This window comes from Ptychodera flava, chromosome 1, assembly GCF_041260155.1.
Source record: "Ptychodera flava strain L36383 chromosome 1, AS_Pfla_20210202, whole genome shotgun sequence".
NCBI lineage: Eukaryota > Metazoa > Hemichordata > Enteropneusta > Ptychoderidae > Ptychodera > Ptychodera flava.
This window is the reverse complement of record NC_091928.1, coordinates 26,709,222-26,726,822: the sequence shown is the minus strand read 5'-3', so window position 1 is coordinate 26,726,822 and position 17,601 is coordinate 26,709,222. Positions and strand designations below refer to the sequence as shown.

General features: G+C 37.6%; 2 protein-coding genes across 2 annotated transcripts; both read left to right on the top strand.

The window, feature by feature from the left end:
* The first annotated feature begins 5,755 nt into the window (after positions 1-5,755).
* On the top strand, positions 5,756-8,335 carry LOC139143741 (betaine--homocysteine S-methyltransferase 1-like). Its single transcript, XM_070714284.1, has 4 exons — positions 5,756-6,022; positions 6,661-6,855; positions 7,664-7,775; positions 8,331-8,335. Exons 1-4 carry the CDS (start codon positions 5,756-5,758, stop codon positions 8,333-8,335), a joined length of 579 nt encoding a protein of 192 aa, XP_070570385.1.
* Positions 8,336-8,510: 175 nt separating this feature from the next.
* Positions 8,511-12,949, top strand: LOC139143733 (S-methylmethionine--homocysteine S-methyltransferase BHMT2-like). Its single transcript, XM_070714274.1, has 2 exons — positions 8,511-8,860; positions 12,661-12,949. The coding sequence occupies exons 1-2, from the start codon at positions 8,511-8,513 to the stop codon at positions 12,947-12,949; spliced, it is 639 nt and encodes a 212-aa protein (XP_070570375.1).
* The last annotated feature ends 4,652 nt before the right edge of the window (positions 12,950-17,601 follow it).

Genomic DNA, 17,601 nt, shown 5'->3' with positions numbered 1-17,601 from the left:
TGGATTCGATCTAGAGAAATAAATTACATGATATTCACCAACACTCTAAATTCAAGATAGCCGCATCCCTGTGTTAACTCTGTGATGAAAACTAAAATGTCGTTTTTCAAAAAACTAAGACGGTGACAATTTTTCTTACTCCAAGGGCTTTAAAATGAGCCCCCTCCCCCCAAATAAACGGTAAATCAGAACAGTATTGTAAAAATTTGAGTGTCCCCGAGACGCGTTCGACCTTAATGCAATTTTATTCCCTTAATTGTGTGATTTTCATTGCTTTTATTGAGTTATCGAACATAACACGGACCAATGATGTCAGATGATACGCCATACGATACAACTGTGTTAATGGGTTACATGAAGCTTACTTTTCAACGAAAAACATCTAGAGTCGATGAAACTTTAATTGGATCGGACATATCTGGTTATTTCAGGGTACCCATTGATAATTTGTGACATTAATTATTTGCATTCGACTTTCCAAAGGCAATATTTTGGCAAATTTCAGATTTTATCTGTGAGAGCTTGTCTAACCATAGTGTATACTATCTATTCCTCAAGGTAAGATCATCGGTTATTTGTGATGAATTAATTGATGCTGCATTTGATTGTTTGAAAGAATGTTATCTTTCTCTTCTCTAAAAGTTTCCTTTACGCACTCCCTCAAGGTATCGATGCAAAGTAGTGCTTGACTGATACGTGGAATTCCAGTGTTTCTGAAAGATTGTCCGTAGCTATTGAGCCATAGCACCTTCATTTGACTGAAATTTCACCCAAAATATATAATGATATTTCTTCGTCGAACACGACTGGAACTCCATGTACTTGGGGACAATACGATATTCTAGTGATGCATATTTAACCGCAAATTGAACCTAATCTACTTTTCTTTTTCTTTTACAATCATCTTGTTATTATGTGTAATTTGTAATATTGTAACTGTCGGCACCTAACGTTTGATAGATTTGAACAATCGAGAGATACTATTCTCCCAAATTAGTTCCAATAGTCTTGTTGGCATATTCAAATGGAGATTATGATCAAACCGACGACAATCTAGAGGTGACAGGTCAGGCAAATGTGTTTGTTAGTTAAACACATGTGGTTGCGACCAAAGTGTTTTGATATGTATCTCTGTGGTTATAAATTAGTCGAAAAACATGTCACCGTGCAGTTCATTTCCTGAGATGAAATTATTACAGCAATAGACCTTTACTCGGTTATCCCACGCGGCTGTATCAAACACCGCGTACAAACTCAAAAAAACATTGACTTTTTAGTTGTACAACGGATTGTTATGTCAAGAATGACACAAATTAGCAATGCCAAAAAATGCCTTGTGTATTTTGTATCCATTGACGACGACGAAAATATAGGTCAGGGTGTAACCTGCCATTGAGTAACATACCCTGAGTATACCCGACAGCTAAAAGGTTTTATGACTAACGTACTCTGTGTATACCATGCGCGCACTGCATCATGGAACTGGTAAAAGATCTGTACTCGGCTTTGGATGCCGAGAGTGGTTGGCCAGTTGCCAAACATTCGACAGTCAAATGTTTTCCTCTTATCAGAGCTCGCAAAAACATGTATCCAAGCAAACATTATTTCCAAAGACGCTGTCGGATATTTAGAGAAAAACACAAATACTGGTCGGATTTGTAACTGACATTACCAATTACGAATAAGACACAGATTTATTGACTGAAAGTGCACCTGTACAGCAACATTGTGCATGACGTCTTATTTATGTCATGGCGAGCATAGGTGTATACTAACACAGCGATAACTGAATATCAATAGCAGCTCTGAAAGCAGCCATACAGCTGCTAAGGAAAACAAGTGTTCGTAAGCTGTTTCTTTGCAAATGGGCGGTCAATCTCTTATCCAAGAGGTGGTGAATTTAAAGGCGGAAACCCGATCGCACTTTCACATTCCATTATCTGACTACACCAAGTAGTTTGATCGATGAAACTTTTGTTAATAAGGGGATAGAGATCTGGTATATGAAATTTTCATTATGTCAAGCCTTTTTGAAGTTGCGACCTAAAAGCTGGCATCTGATTAGTCGACTTCGCAGTCCTCGTTACATATTCATGAGCAGTACCATATGTATAAACGTCAGGTAAGTTTTGGAGTAGAGAACAGGTTCGAAGTGTGAAGGACGCATTGTTCACAGGTAACCATAGTGCTGTATTACAGTGTACAATTTTATATGGTTTGCAAGACCGGGAAAAATTTGCTGACTGCAGCTGCAATTTACCTTCAGTCTAGCTTCACTCTAGTCCAGCTACCGTGTCAGTTACCCCTCCATTTCTACCCTTACAAAGCCTGCGTTAGGATGAGTCGCACGGTTCAGGAACACTCCGATGACCACCAGGCCTAGGGCCCCACGTCTGAAGTTCATCTCCATCGGGTACACAGTACTCTATGCCGCGGCAGTGCAAAAACGGTGCAAATACGATCATCACCAACTTGACAACTTTTAATCCACTGATGACTTTTGTAATCCTCAAACCCCCCCGAAGAAGGCTTTTACTCATGAAATCATTTTTCACGATTGAAATGCCTAACATAGCCTTCGTGAAGCACGGCAAGCATTTCATCACACACTCGTGTCGGCACTTTAACAAAAAGCACTTTAACAAAATGAATGTGTATGCCTGAATCGTAAAGTTTAAAAGGTTATCGAGACCTTCTGACATTCATTGAGTGTTCAATACAATGCCATGGCCTAAAAACCGTGCCTAGGGATTTTCTTATGCTAATACAATTAGCTTTGGTGAATTTTCAAAATGAATAAAATGAATAGTTGTCATGCATTGTCGACTATCGAAAACAATCCACTTCTAACATGTTTACTAGAAATTTCACATTTGAATGTCGTATTTTTGTAGGTGTGGCTAATTACAATAAGACCGCCAAATTGCTCAAAAGATAATAAAAAGCAAGGTTGTAACAGAAGATACCCTTGCTGGTGCGTTCGTTGTTGGCTTTGGCAAAGTTAATCCGGTGATAATCCGGTGACAGCGTGCACAGATTAATAACTTACCCCGTCTTTGGCACATAAGGTAATCAAACACATCAGATTATAATAAATGTAACTTAATGGTGATAAAAACGTACCGTTAGATTACAGCGGAACAAACATGAAAAGACATGGCATAGACTTTGTTCAAGTCCGTGAATGTTTAAAAAATAAATCGTATGCAATAGTTTCTCATGTGTCTCTACAAACCTATTTGGAATTTGGCAGCCCAGGGTGGGTTTTCCCAGGTATCGAACGCGGTACCTTTGAGTCTTTGAGTGAGTTAGTTTCTGCCGGATTCCAGAAGAGAAACCCCCTGTATTAGCGTTCACCCCACTCATCGCTTTCATCCCTACTCACGCATTTCATATGAAATCAGAACACAAATCATCGCGTTCACCCTACTATAATTTTCACAAATCACAGACTAAGTCTAAGTCGGACCAAGTCTATACATGACAATGAAGGAGGAAACAAATCATCACAAAACCAGTACTACTGTAAGATAAGACAGAGACACTGAGGTTTGCAGAATAAAATACCATCAATAGCAAGAAGAAACCCGTGCTGTGACCAAAAACACCCCAAACCCTGCTTGAACATTTCAGGACGGACATGTGAGCTTTTTCCTATGCGCAAAACCATAGACATGGACCCTGTTTTATACATTCTGCATGAGTGTTGTCCGTGGAAGCTCAACGCGATTGCAATAAAGACGTGCAAAAGGAGTACAGAAAATCCTGAATTCTAAAAATTACAAACGACCTCAAAAGAGGGATAAAACTGGGGCAAGTAGAAATTGATACAATGGAATACCGACCGACCTTCGGGAGATAAAACATTAGTAAAATGCACAGGATAAAAACGTCTCGGGTTCAACCCTTAATCAGCAGAAAAAGCACGTTGGAGTAATGTGCAATTACAAGCGCTAAACACAGCCGGTTTGATATGGTTACTGCATTATTTCTACTCACAGATCACAATTATACACGTTAACGCACATTGGCCCACTCCCTTATTTTCAGAGAATATTATGAACAATGACATATATGAATTTCTCCTCTGAATTGAAAATACAAAGGAACGAGTACAACATCGCATTATCGGAGTTAATCAGAACACTGACAAGTACCGCGATCGCGTTGTCAGATGTCAGCAGGTACCTCTCGGCAACTAACACGTAGGATTTAGGCACATGTTGGTTTAATCCTTTCGAGGCGACAAAAAACAAACGATAAAAGTTAACCGTTTTAAGCTTTAAATTTTAAAGTTTGCTTCCATGAGTAAAATAAAGGACCTCCCATGAACTCTGCCAGAGGCAGAATGCTGCAGGGGCATTGTGAAAAGGTCATGGAAGGTAAAGGGAGACTTTACTGCATGGCTTTGTAACTGCGAGACCAAGAGACCAACAAGGTCACTGTGCATTTCAAACTCTGAGCGAACAAAATTTTCTGTGTGTGTATTTATTAGCCTTACTTTAAGATTACTTTGAAATGACCGGCGCTCATGTGCAATTGACATCAAAGACGTTGGTTATTCTCCACACCATCAATTAGGAATAGGGATGCAAGCGTTTGGAAAGCATCCACTCGTCAGGATATGTTTTTAGGGGAAAATTTACCTAAATCTACACGTTTCAATTTCTTTTTCGCCCTAATGGAAACTCCACTGCATGATTGCTTTGAAGTATTTTCAAGCTCATGTACTTCATTTGGAAATAGTGAAGCTTTCGAACTTTGTTTCATTTGCAGTTCAGAGAAGAATTAGCAGACCGAACAATCAAAATGTCCGAAAAGGTTAAAGGTGAGAAGCATTCAATTCACCGTTCAGCTATTATGGCCTTGACTTGTCCGACAACTTCCGGAGTGTCATCTGATATTGAGTAAACTGCAAAGGAGGGGTCACTACAACTTCATTTTCTTAAATGTCAACAGTCATGTACGTTCCAAGGAAAATATGGTTATTCTACGTCAGATTCCATTTGCTGAAGTCACTTCGCTAGAGTCTCAATGAATACAAATCCATTTACCTTCTGTCTTAAGAACGTCTTGTCTTGGCAAATCTATAAAAGCTTGTTTTGCCGTGCATAGTTTTTACCAGCAGACACGAAATAACAGTTTCTAGGCAGGCGTCGACTAAAATTTGGCTAACCATCAGTGCAAACTAGTTGTTCTACAAGGACTTTTCGTTTTGTTTTAAGGTTCATTTTGTGTGTTGGAATATAGTGCTCAGACGTTTTTGCGATGCACTTGTTCTGTTGCATAAAGACGAAATCCAACGATGCTATTGTTGATAGCAAGCGGTGAAAATCGGGGCGAATGCATTACGCAGTAAAGGAAAACAGGAGTCCCTTTTCTTGTTGTCCTTATTTTAGATGAGGTTGTCTTTCAAAACTTTTAAAAGGACACTCAGACTTATAGTGAATCGGGGTCACATCTAGTAGTTTATGCCAATTTTGCTAATCCTATTTATCGACCACAGGACAAGATGGTTACTAAAGTTTCTCGTAATGTTTAAGTCCTTCACCTTTTAAGCGCATACTACCTAAATAAAAACTTACACTAAGGAATGCAGAGATCGAATAAGCTAATTAAAGGTATAATTTTTGATTTTGCACTTTGTATTCATAGCAAAATTCGAAAAATTAAACGATAATGTTGGCTTCCCTCCTAATAAACCAAAGCCTCCGAGTCGGTATATTATTTTTCATTTGTTCAACCTGTAAGGTTTATGGATAGGCTCAATGATGGTGATGCCGTGATAGCCGCGGAAGGATATCTCTTCTACTTTGAGAGATTAGGCTACTTGCAAGGTGGTTACTGGCTTCCCGTCGTCATATTACAACATCCGGAATACGTGAAAGATGCGTACAGACATTTTCTTCACTCCGGAAGTGACGTGTTGAGGCATTTACGGTGGGTCATATCTCTGAATAATCCACCTGGTACTATCACCATTACTTCACATAGCTTGCTTCTGTCAATTAAGAACAATACAGTCAGTGTTACTAAATGACAGGAAAGCTCCTTTCTACCGACAAATGGGAGGATAAATGCTTGCATTTGATATTCACTGTGTCAGCCACTGCTATAATCATGATTCGAGTGGAAAAAGTGAGAAAGACACAGTTTTGTGAGAAAGCTCTTCGATCCTAAAACAGCGTCTCGCTCAAGGAAATGTCGGTAGGTTATGCTTGTCCGAAAGCTTATATAAAGCCTTTTTAATAGAATCGTCCCTCATACTAACTGCAAGTTAGGAGAAGTTTCTACGAGGTAAATATGTTAAGATAATTGATTTTAGCGAACACAGTACTTTTATACACAACGGAGCGATGGCTGATCCCCACACATTGCCATTCACTGCATCTATCAAAACCACAAACGAACTGCAAATCACTCACTTTTGTAAAATTCAGAGCACAAAGAAATCCAACCGTAGAATTTCAGTAATTTTAACATTAACAGTAATGTTAAAATCAAATGTCACTACTATTGTTCTTTTTTTCCTGTTATAAGCTTAAATATAACCAATTCACCAAAAACTAAATATATGTTCGAAAACGTCAACAAGTAATATTCGTTTCTGAGGTAAGAATATAATTTCAGTCCAAAAAGTTTATTGACATCTATTTTCAGTACTATGCTCATCGCGAGAAACTTCATTTGATGAACATGGAGGATAAGCTGAAACTGATAAACAGAGAGGCTCTGCGACTTGGTAGAGAAGCTGCCGACGAAACTTGGACCCCCTTGGCGGGAAATATATGCAACACCAATATATACCACCCTGATAGTCCGGAAAGAAATGAACAGATCACAGCGATGTTCAAGGTGCGTTAGATGGCCCTCGATGAGGGCGTGATTTGTTTCCTTGGCTGACAAGGCGGATGATTCATTTCTAGCAGGCGAGAACCATTTCGGTAGAATTTCCTTCAAATAAAAGCGAACGCTTTTCATAGGTAATTTATCTCTAGAACCTGAAAGGTAGCATGAACAGCGAATCTACTCACTGGCACTGTGATTAGAGGCATTGCTTTACACAAAAATAGTTGACCTTCAGCAATCAAAAGGGATAAACGTACCGTGAAAAGCAAATTTTGAAAAATTTTGAGTGCACGGAGTGAAAACGACACCACTGTCCCATGCACGAACTATCTGCAACGAGACCTAACTGCGAAAATATGAAGCTGTGAAAATTATAATAGCGATGGCCATGTGCTAAGGTACTGGGGAATCAGTAGAGCGTGCTTTACAAATTACCGAGTATGTGAGGAACGACCCCAGTGTCTACTTATCCCACAGCGATAAAATCATTATATAATCAGAAATCGTCATATACAGCTCTTCAACTTCAATTCACTGCTTTAAAGTTTATCTTTCTATCCTTGGGCGATGTGTATAATTTCTACCACTGACACAATTAAAATTACAAACAGTTGACAATTTACTCCCGGTAGCTTTCTTTTCAAGCCGTCCACTCCGTTGTGGCAAATGTGTTGTCCGCGGTAAGATCAATTTCACTATTGCCCATGTTGCAGTGTTACACTAATAATTTTTCTCGCGCGAAATGAATATACTTAGAGTTTAACAAATGCTATTTTAGACGAACTTGAACATCCTTTCTACCCCCATATCTCAGGAAACGATGGAGTGGTCTCTGGATTACAATGTTGATTACATCATTGGTGAAACATACACTTATCTTGGTGAAGCTATGTTCGCACTGGAAGCAATCAACAAGTATGGACAAGGTATTTCTCACTATAACTCATATTTTTCAGGAATATTCAGCACTTTAGTTCAAGATTGAATGTTTTTCAGAATGGCTTTGAATTAATTTTATTTAATTTTGACTCTTTCTACTCCTATTCTCTTTCATTAAATACCAGAAGATTGAAAAACGTTCTCTATTGACAGTGAATAAGTATGGGCTGATCACGAGGGTAGTAGCGCCCATTAAGGGAACGAGTACAGCTAATGGCAGGGGAACCTGTAAGGAAAATATTTTGTCAACTTTGGGAAGTCCCCTAGCCCTTGTCTTCATTCTATTTTTAGAGTCGCCTTCTAATGAGATGAACAACTTTGAGGGACTAACATAATTATACTAGTCGACAGTCACCAACTTATTCTAAAACCTGAAACATCCTCCGGTCAAACAAGCATACTTAAAGATGAGCATTACTGCCCTCCATGGCGAACTGTCGCATGATAAGGACATGCGATACGTACAGGTGGTATTAAATGGTCTCTAGGGACAGTTGACAGTTCCTGAATTCCAAATTGTTTTCTTTTGATCTGGAATTCAGCATGATTCAGTCTTCAATGTTTTTGTTTCTTTTAACTAAGTTGGCCGAACATCATATATGTCTATGTAGCATTACAATTTAAAACTTTGCTCGAAATTTTCTTGGGGCAACTGCTGTTGGTGGTTGTAGACAGTGGTTCATGTGAGCATGCAAAGACTCATATTTCGTATCTGTTTAATTATGCTGCTGCTGATAATGATGATGACGGTGATTATCATTATACGTGTCCCTGCTGTCATGATGCTTGCCTCGTATCCAATAACAACTAAGAACGGACAAGCCATCACATCAGACGGTGTGCCGCTGACTGAAGCTTGCAAGAAGTTGAAAGACGCCGGAGCTGATGTCGTTGGTTTGAATTGTGCCCGTGGTTCGGCCACCATGATGCCAATAATGCATGAAATTCGCAAAGTCTGCAAGGTGAGAAGACAAGATTTCTACAGATCTAGTCTCGGTTACCCGTGCTGCTCTGTGGCGCTCTCTTCCGGCCGCCCCTGCACAAGGCGACCGGAAGAGAGCCCCGCAGAGCAGTATGTATTACCCCTATTTGTAACAATCAACCCTATTTGTAACAAATTTAATTTTAAAAAAAATTTTGCCGTATATGTTGAAATATTAATGAAATATCATATTTGTATGTTTGAGGGCAATTTTTTTTTTTTTTTCCTTGTCAAAACTCATTTTTCCGAAACTGCTTTTGTTACAAATTGGGTTGATTGTTACAAATAGGGGTGACATGTGTCAACCCTATTTGTAACAATCAACCCTATTTGTAACAAAACCTAAATTTCAAAGAAACTTGGCCGTATTTGATGAAATCTTGATGAAATATACATATTAGTATGTTCGGGGGCAATTTTCTTTGTTTTCCTTGTCGAAACTCATTTTTCCAAAAATGCTCGCGAGATTAAATTTCGTTGTGCAGGTTCCTAGGGATAAGAGCCCTACTCGTAAGATATAATCAAGTCGTGCAGATACATGCCAAAGGTTTGTTTTGGGGCAATTTTCACCATTTTCGGTCAAAAATGTTAAAAATCTTGTTTTCTGACCGAAATCATACTAAACCTATATGGGGTTAACTTTTGTTACAAATTGGGTTGATTGTTACAAATAGGGTTGACGTGTCAACCCTATTTGTAACAATCAACCCTATTTGTAACAAAATTTAATTTTAAAAAAAATTTTGCCGTATATGTTGAAATATTAATAAAATATGCATATTTGTATGTTTGAGGGCAATTTTCTTTTTTTTTCCTTGTCAAAACTCATTTTTCCGAAACTGCTTTTGTTACAAATTGGGTTGATTGTTACAAATAGGGGTGACATGTGTCAACCCTATTTGTAACAATCAACCCTATTTGTAACAAAACCTAAATTTCAAAGAAACTTGGCCGTATTTGATGAAATCTTGATGAAATATACTATTATTATGTTCGGGGGCAATTTTCTTTGTTTTCCTTGTTGAAACTCATTTTCCGAAAATGCTCGTGAGATTAAATTTCGTTGTGCAGGTTCCTAGGGATAAGAGCCCTACTCGTAAGATATAATCAAGTCGTGCAGATACATGCCAAAGGTTTGTTTTGGGGCAATTTTCACCATTTTCGGTCAAAAATGTTAAAAATCTTGCTTTCTGACCGAAATCATACTAAACCTATATGGGGTTAACTTTTGTTACAAATTGGGTTGATTGTTACAAATAGGGTTGACGTGTCAACCCTATTTGGTAACAATCAACCCTATTTGTAACAAAATTTAACCAACTTGAAACAAAACCTAATTTTCTACAAAACTTGGCCGTATTTGATGAAATCTTGATGAAATGTACATATTAGTATGTTTTGGGCAATTTTTATTTTTTCCTTGTCGAAACTCATTTTTTCCGAAAATGCTCGTTAGATTAACTTTCGTTGTGCAGGTTGCCTAGTATAAGAGGCCTACTCGTAAGATATAATCGAGTTGTGCAGATAGGTTTGTTTTGGGGCAATTTTCACCAATTTCGGTCAAAAATGTTAAAAATCTTGTTTCTGACCGAAATCATACTAAACCTATATTGGGTTAACTTTTGTTACAAATTGGGTTGATTGTTACAAATAGGGTTGACGTGTCAACCCTATTTGTAACAATCAACCCTATTTGTAACAATCAACCCTATTTGTAACAAAAGTTAACCCCATATAGGTTTAGTATGATTTCGGTCAGAAAACAAGATTTTTAAGATTTTCGACCGAAATTTGGGAAATTGCCCCGAAAAAACCTTTGGCATGTATCTGCACAACTCGATTATATCTTACGAGTGGGCCTCTTATACTAGGCAACCTGCACAACGAAAGTTAATCTAACGAGCATTTTCGGAAAAAATAAGTTTCGACAAGGAAAAAATAAAAATTGCCCCAAAACATACTAATATGTATATTTCATCAAGATTTCATCAAATACGGCCAAGTTTTTTAGAAAATTAGGTTTTTGTTTCAAGTTGGTTAAATTTTGTTACAAATAGGGTTGATTGTTACAAATAGGGTTGATTGTTACAAATAGGGTTGACACGTCAACCCTATTTGTAACAATCAACCCAATTTGTAACAAAAGTTAACCCCATATAGGTTTAGTATGATTTCGGTCAGAAAACAAGATTTTTAACATTTTTGACCGAAATTGGTGAAAATTGCCCAAAACAAACCTATCTGCACAACTCGATTATATCTTAGAGTAGGGCTCTTATACCTAGGAACCTGCACAACGAAATTTAATCTAACGAGCATTTTCGGAAAAAATGACTTTCGAAAAGGAAAAAATAAAAATTGCCCAAAACATACTAATATGTACATTTCATCAAGATTTCATCAAATACGGCCAAGTTTTGTAGAAAATTAGGTTTTGTTTCAAGTTGGTTAAATTTTGTTACAAATAGGGTTGATTGTTACAAATAGGGTTGACACGTCAACCCTATTTGTAACAATCAACCCAATTTGTAACAAAAGTTAACCCCATATAGGTTTAGTATGATTTCGGTCAGAAAACAAGATTTTTAACATTTTTGACCGAAAATGGTGAAAATTGCCCCAAAACAAACCTTTGGCATGTATCTGCACGACTTGATTATATCTTACGAGTAGGGCTCTTATCCCTGGGAACCTGCACAACGAAATTTAATCTAACGAGCATTTTCGGAAAAAATGAGTTTCAACAAGGAAAACAAAGAAAATTGCCCCAAACATACTAATATGTATATTTCATCAAGATTTCATCAAATACGGCCAAGTTTTTTGAAATTTAGGTTTTGTCACCAAATAGGGTTGATTGTTACAAATAGGGTTGACACATGTCACCCCTATTTGTAACAATCAACCCAATTTGTAACAAAAGCAGTTTCGGAAAAATGAGTTTTGACAAGGAAAAAAAAGAAAATTGCCCTCAAACATACAAATATGCATATTTTATTAATATTTCAACATATACGGCAAAGTTTTTTTGAAATTAAATTTTGTTAGCAAATGGGTTGAATTGTTTACAAATAGGGGTGAATACAGCAGTACGGTAAACGATACTGACAAACAGATCTGATCGTAACACATTACGATCGATCGATAAATGATGACTTTTTTCTTTGCAGGGTCCCCTAGCTGCACTCCCCGTGCCGTTCAGAACGACGCCTGAGGAACCATCTATTCTAATTCTGTCTGACCCTAAAACAGATTGGTTGATTAATTCTCACCATGGCCTATATTACACATTTGTAAACTTTTAGTCAATTTAAGTCAATATTGTATGGTTTTATGAATTGCACCAAATGAAATTTCTCCCTGTGTCAGGAAATCTCAATATGGAAGTGCCCAATTATGTTAAATATTAATTTTGTCGAATGAACTTTTGATACATGCAACACAGCCAACATCATACTTATGTAATACACCTAATCCAGAATCTGTGTCCGGATTCGTTAATTTACAGTCACTTGGTATGCGTCATTTTGGCGCTGATACAATGAAAGAGTCAGTTACTAGTTAAAAATTCCAAAATCAGTTAAACCGCTCCAGAGTTCGGACAACTTTTTGGTATATTTGAAAGCGCGCCGTATACGCAGGCGATTGCGGTATCTCTGCAAACCAGACGAGTGATGGCAGATAAACTTTTTTCGAATTCAGTGAAAAAATGAATGAAGTGTTTAAAAATACACATTGGCTGGGCTCTCTTAGTCTATGGCCTCCTCAGATGGAATTTTTTGGCGACGATCAGATCAAACGTATGCCGTCACCCTCATGGCACCACATGTCTCCATTGTTCTGCTGTTAGGTCTGGAATAATAAAAACATTATATAACTTTTCTTGCCAGTGAACAACTGTTCCCGACAAACCTTGAAGTGGCATCTTGTTCCCATGGTGACATTGTGGAGTTCGGCAAGGAGTGCAAGGAGTTAGGCATCCAATACGTCGGTATCTGCTGCGGCAACCGTCCCTGTCTGACGCGTACCCTGGCCGAGTCTCTCGGTCGTAAACCGCCCGCTAGTGAATTCTCAAAGGATATATCAAAGCACGTTACCTTGGGTTCAGATCCTAGGCTGAAGCAAAATGTCCTTGCAAATAATTTGAAGTTTTTCTGCAATAAAATCGATATCAATTAATCGAAGAGCAGCTATGGATATAAATATGTATCATAGCGTAGTGTGGAATATCACATTGGCCAATATCTGACTCTTACTTTTAGGCTAATAGATGTATTCGATAATGTGGGTCAGCATTGCTTCAAGATATAATTTGAGTGTCTATTTCCTTTGAACATTCTTCTCTCGTTAAATCTGAGCTGTATTTCTGATGGTGACCTGCCCGGCTTAAATTTCGTCATGAAAATATAAAATAATTAAATATTTTCAAAAAATGCGTACTACAAATTCATGGAAAGGAAGGCACTGTGTGCTACTTTTTCACCGCGGTTCGGAATTGACAGTTGGATTTTTTTCATCCTGATTTTGACCTTATTAATTTTTATAATTCTCTTCACCATCCTTCTTAAATGACATCGGTTACTTTTTAACGCTTGAATACAAATGAAAGTTTGCAAATATTTTAACCACTAAAAACGCCTTCATGTCTTCCTATATAGCGCATATCAATCTCTTGCCCCGACTCACAAAGTATTTGTACACGTGTTAAAACAGAAAGGGTGCTTTCAAAGGATGGTGAAGGTTCACTCGATAGTGACATGTAAAATTGGTCAGCCTACGGATGAAATACGAGGATAGATGGATGGATTTATGGATGGATGGATGGATGAATGGATGGGAGGGTGGATGGATGGATGGATGGGTGGGTGAGTGGATGGATGGATTGTTGGTTGGCTGGATGGATGGATGGATGGATGGATGGATGGATGGATGAATGAATGGATGGGTGGATGGATGGATGGATGGATGGATATTAAAGTCTTTATTTAAAGCACTACAGGCCACCGGCCCAATGTACAGTATAGAAAAACAAAATACAAGATTCTAGTATGCTGAAGGTCAGGGGATCAACATGAACTTTAACGTGAACTACAAAATGTATATGAAAATATTTAAGTACAGTCAGTCTCATTTAGAAACAACTGTCTCTTTTGAAACGCATAAAATATATATCGAGCAGTGTTCCTAATAACATCTGGTTTTCTATTTCTCATGTAATGAATAAATTTATACTGAGATAATGGTTGCTTTGTGTAATACTTCGGGATATATTGTTCTCTCAAGTCTTCATAAAGCGGACAAATAAATAAAAATGAAATTCATCTTCAATAAGATCAAGACATATTGTCATATAATTTCTTTGTATACCTAAGTGTCTACCTTTTTCCACCATCAATGAGTGGGCAGATATTCTAAATTTCAAAAGTGCTAATCGAAAAACCATTTTCATTTCAATTTTTAAATATGGCTCAAGTACAAGGTCTGTTTTAAATAACTTATAAGTCACAAGTCTATTATAAGAATCAACTTCGTCAGACCAGTTCTGAAAATCGATATCAAGACATCGCTGACGAAAGCAATTAATAAACAAGGGTTCATTCCCAACCCCTTGATTATACCAAACCTCCCCAAATCCATAATACAATAAAATTGATTTCAAATTCTTTACCCAGCATTCCTTGTTACCATCAGTCAGTTTACATTGAAAACGATAACGATGAACAACATAGCGATTTGGATGCATCCTTAAAATTCTTAACCAATACTTGACAATTCTAACAAATCGAATGGCCCTTAACGTTGGCCGACCCAATTCGCCTCTTATTGAGGCATGAATATGTGATGAATAAAAAGAGAGTAACAATTTACAAAATTTTATGTAGGCCTATATTTTCTCTCTGGTTGGTGCTTCAATATAGCCGGCCCCGTTAGTTCACTACTATAGTGCAGAATCGGAATAATCTTTGCATAGAATATCTTAAAACACAGATGTATTGGAACATGACCCAGTTTCTTTAAATTAATCACTAATGAATGGAGAGCCTTTGATGCCTGGTCTGAAAGTTGTTCTACAGCTCTTGACCAAGTACTTCTAGATGATAATTTTAGTATGGAACGGTTTCAATAACCTGGTTTCCATAGAACCACTTTTCATAACGTCTAAGTGTGCCACTGTTCCTGAATACAACTACTTTAGTTTTATTTAGATTTACCCTCAATTTGTACTTATCACAATACACTTTCAACTTTGAACTTAGTCTCTGCAATCCAATCGCATTGTAGGACATAAGAACAAGATCATCTGCAAATAAAAGGTAGAAGAGTTTAACAAGACCGACTGCACATCCAACATCATCTCCTAATATGTGATCTGCACGTAACTCCTCATGCAAATCATTGATGAAGAAAGAAAAAAGAAAAGGTGACAAAATGCAACCCTGTCTAACACCAACGGGACAACTGAAAAAGTCAGTTATACCCGAAGGAGTCAAGACACATGATTTTACTTCCTGGTACATAGAGTACAATATACGATACATATTCCCGTTTATACCAGCGTTACAAAGTTTGTAAAACATAGCCATTCTGTTAACCCTGTCAAACGCCTTTTCAAAATCTATGAATACACAATAAAAACGACCCCTCTTTGTTGTCAAAAACTTTTGAATAAGTGTATGCAATATAAATAAATTGTCTATTGTGCAGTAACCAGGTCTAAAGCCTGCTTGCTCTTCCCGTCTATAATTACACATATCATTCCATTCAGATAACCTGTTAAATAGCATTCTTGTAAATATTTTGCCAGTAATAGAAAGCAAAGAAATAGTTACTGGCCGAATCACGCGACCTATTCTATAAATAGGAAAAATGATGCCTTCCCTCCATGCTCTAGGAAATCTTCCTGAGCTAAAAATAACATTAAAGAGGTTACACAATAAACTACATTATTCGTCACAACAATACTTGAAAAATTCGGGAGGTATGCCGTCCGAACCAGGCGACTTACCACTTTTCAGATTCTTTATGCTATTCTTCACTTCATTAATAGTAAAAGGGGAATTTAGAATTTCACTATAATCGTGGTCTTCCCCTTGAACCGATACAAAATTATTCCCAGCAAAATTATTAATTGTAGTTTCGAAATAATTCCACAATTCAGAATACTCAAAAGTTGTATTACCATCATCAATGGGACTGAACAGTGACTCAAAATAATCAAACCATTCAGAAGGACTAATTGATAATGGAATTGTTGACCTCGAAGATTTGATAAATCCCCAGAATTTTTTACTATCGTTATTTTCGGCAGCCCTCACTATCTCTACAAATCTGTTATTTCTATAGATATCTCTTTTCGTTTTTAACATATCTCTGTACACTTTTTTTCTGAAGCTTAAAATTTATCAAATCCTGTATCGATCTAGTAAGGCGGAAGCGCCTTAAAATTCTATGTAATTTTGCTCGTTCGCGTTTGCAATCGTTATCATACCAGTCATTGTCACGCTTTCTTGATTGTTGGTCTGTTCGAATGAATGTTTGTTGGTAATAAATCATAAAAGAGGTCGTTCGCCCAGTTAAAGCGATTTTATTTCGTTTCTTCGCTTCGATAAAGTGTGTATGTGCGATGTATGATAGTAAGCATGCGTGCGTGAGTGCTTCACGAACTCTACAACGTGTTGAGCGGTCTCAGTCAGAAAAATGTATCAACTTAGCCGGCTATTGAACCACTCTTTTTTGGGAGTGGAGATTTAGCCGAGTGGTTCTGTCTGTGGCCTCTCAGCTAGGCGACTGATGCCGTATGTTGTGGGTTCGAATCCGATTGAAAACTATCCGTATTTTCTACCCTGGGTTGGTAACACTGCTGGTGGACAGAATTGTCCCCGAGGTTATCGTTCGCCCAGTTAAAGCGATGAAATTCGTTTCTTCGCTTCGATAAAGTGTGTATGTGCGATGTATGATAGTGAGCATGCGTGCGTGAGTGCTTCACGAACTCTAAAACGTGTTGAGCGGTCTCAGTCAGAAAAATGTAACAACTTAGCCGGCTATTGAACCACTCTTTTTTGGGAGTGGAGATTTAGCCGAGTGGTTCTGTCTGTGGCCTCTCAGCTAGGCGACTGATGCCGTATGTTGTGGGTTCGAATCCGATTGAAAACTATCCGTATTTGAAATGGCTCCATCCACATCCGATTCATCAAGATGTGTTAAAATGCCTTGGATTTGATATCGTAATTGCCAGCAAGAAAATTGGCTTTAAACTCAATACCCATTGCACTTGAAAAGTTGTACCTACAATATTGTTGCATTTTATCCCGATCATCAGTATCATCCCACTTTATGTCTTGATTCAACACAAATACTGTTTCTAGTGGCATATGGTCAGATTCAATTCTACAAGCAACTTTGAAATCTCTCACATTATTGAGAATATTATGCGACACTAAAACATAATCCACCACACTGGCACCGTTATGAGTTATACATGTAAAGTTACCGTCATTATCAGATGTTTTACGACCATTTAAAATTCTAAAAGACACTGATTTACATAGATTAAGTAAATTATAGCCATATTCATTAGTTTCTTTGTCATAGTTATGACGATCATCTATATTTGCATCCACAGTATATAAATTACCGACTGGGACATGGATGGATGGATGGATGGATGGATGTTCACACCGGATAGTAATGAAGACGAAATTGTAACAGATCGCCCCGAGATTTCTTAATGAGATTTATAATACCAGTATAAGGCATTAGGTGCGCAGAGTAAGATTTAAACTGTAATTTTGATTGAAACTGCCATCTCACTATTCACGGTAGTTTGCTTG

Coding starts and splice junctions, on each gene's coding strand:
- LOC139143733 (XM_070714274.1), top strand. CDS start 8,511: ATGCTGCTGCTGATAATGATGATGACGGTGATTATCATTATACGTGTC. Junction 8,861..12,660: donor GAAGAGAGCCCCGCAGAGCA/GTATGTATTACC, acceptor TTTTCTTGCCAG/TGAACAACTGTTCCCGACAA.
- LOC139143741 (XM_070714284.1), top strand. CDS start 5,756: ATGGATAGGCTCAATGATGGTGATGCCGTGATAGCCGCGGAAGGATAT. Junction 6,023..6,660: donor TGTCAATTAAGAACAATACA/GTCAGTGTTACT, acceptor ATCTATTTTCAG/TACTATGCTCATCGCGAGAA. Junction 6,856..7,663: donor AGATCACAGCGATGTTCAAG/GTGCGTTAGATG, acceptor CCCATATCTCAG/GAAACGATGGAGTGGTCTCT.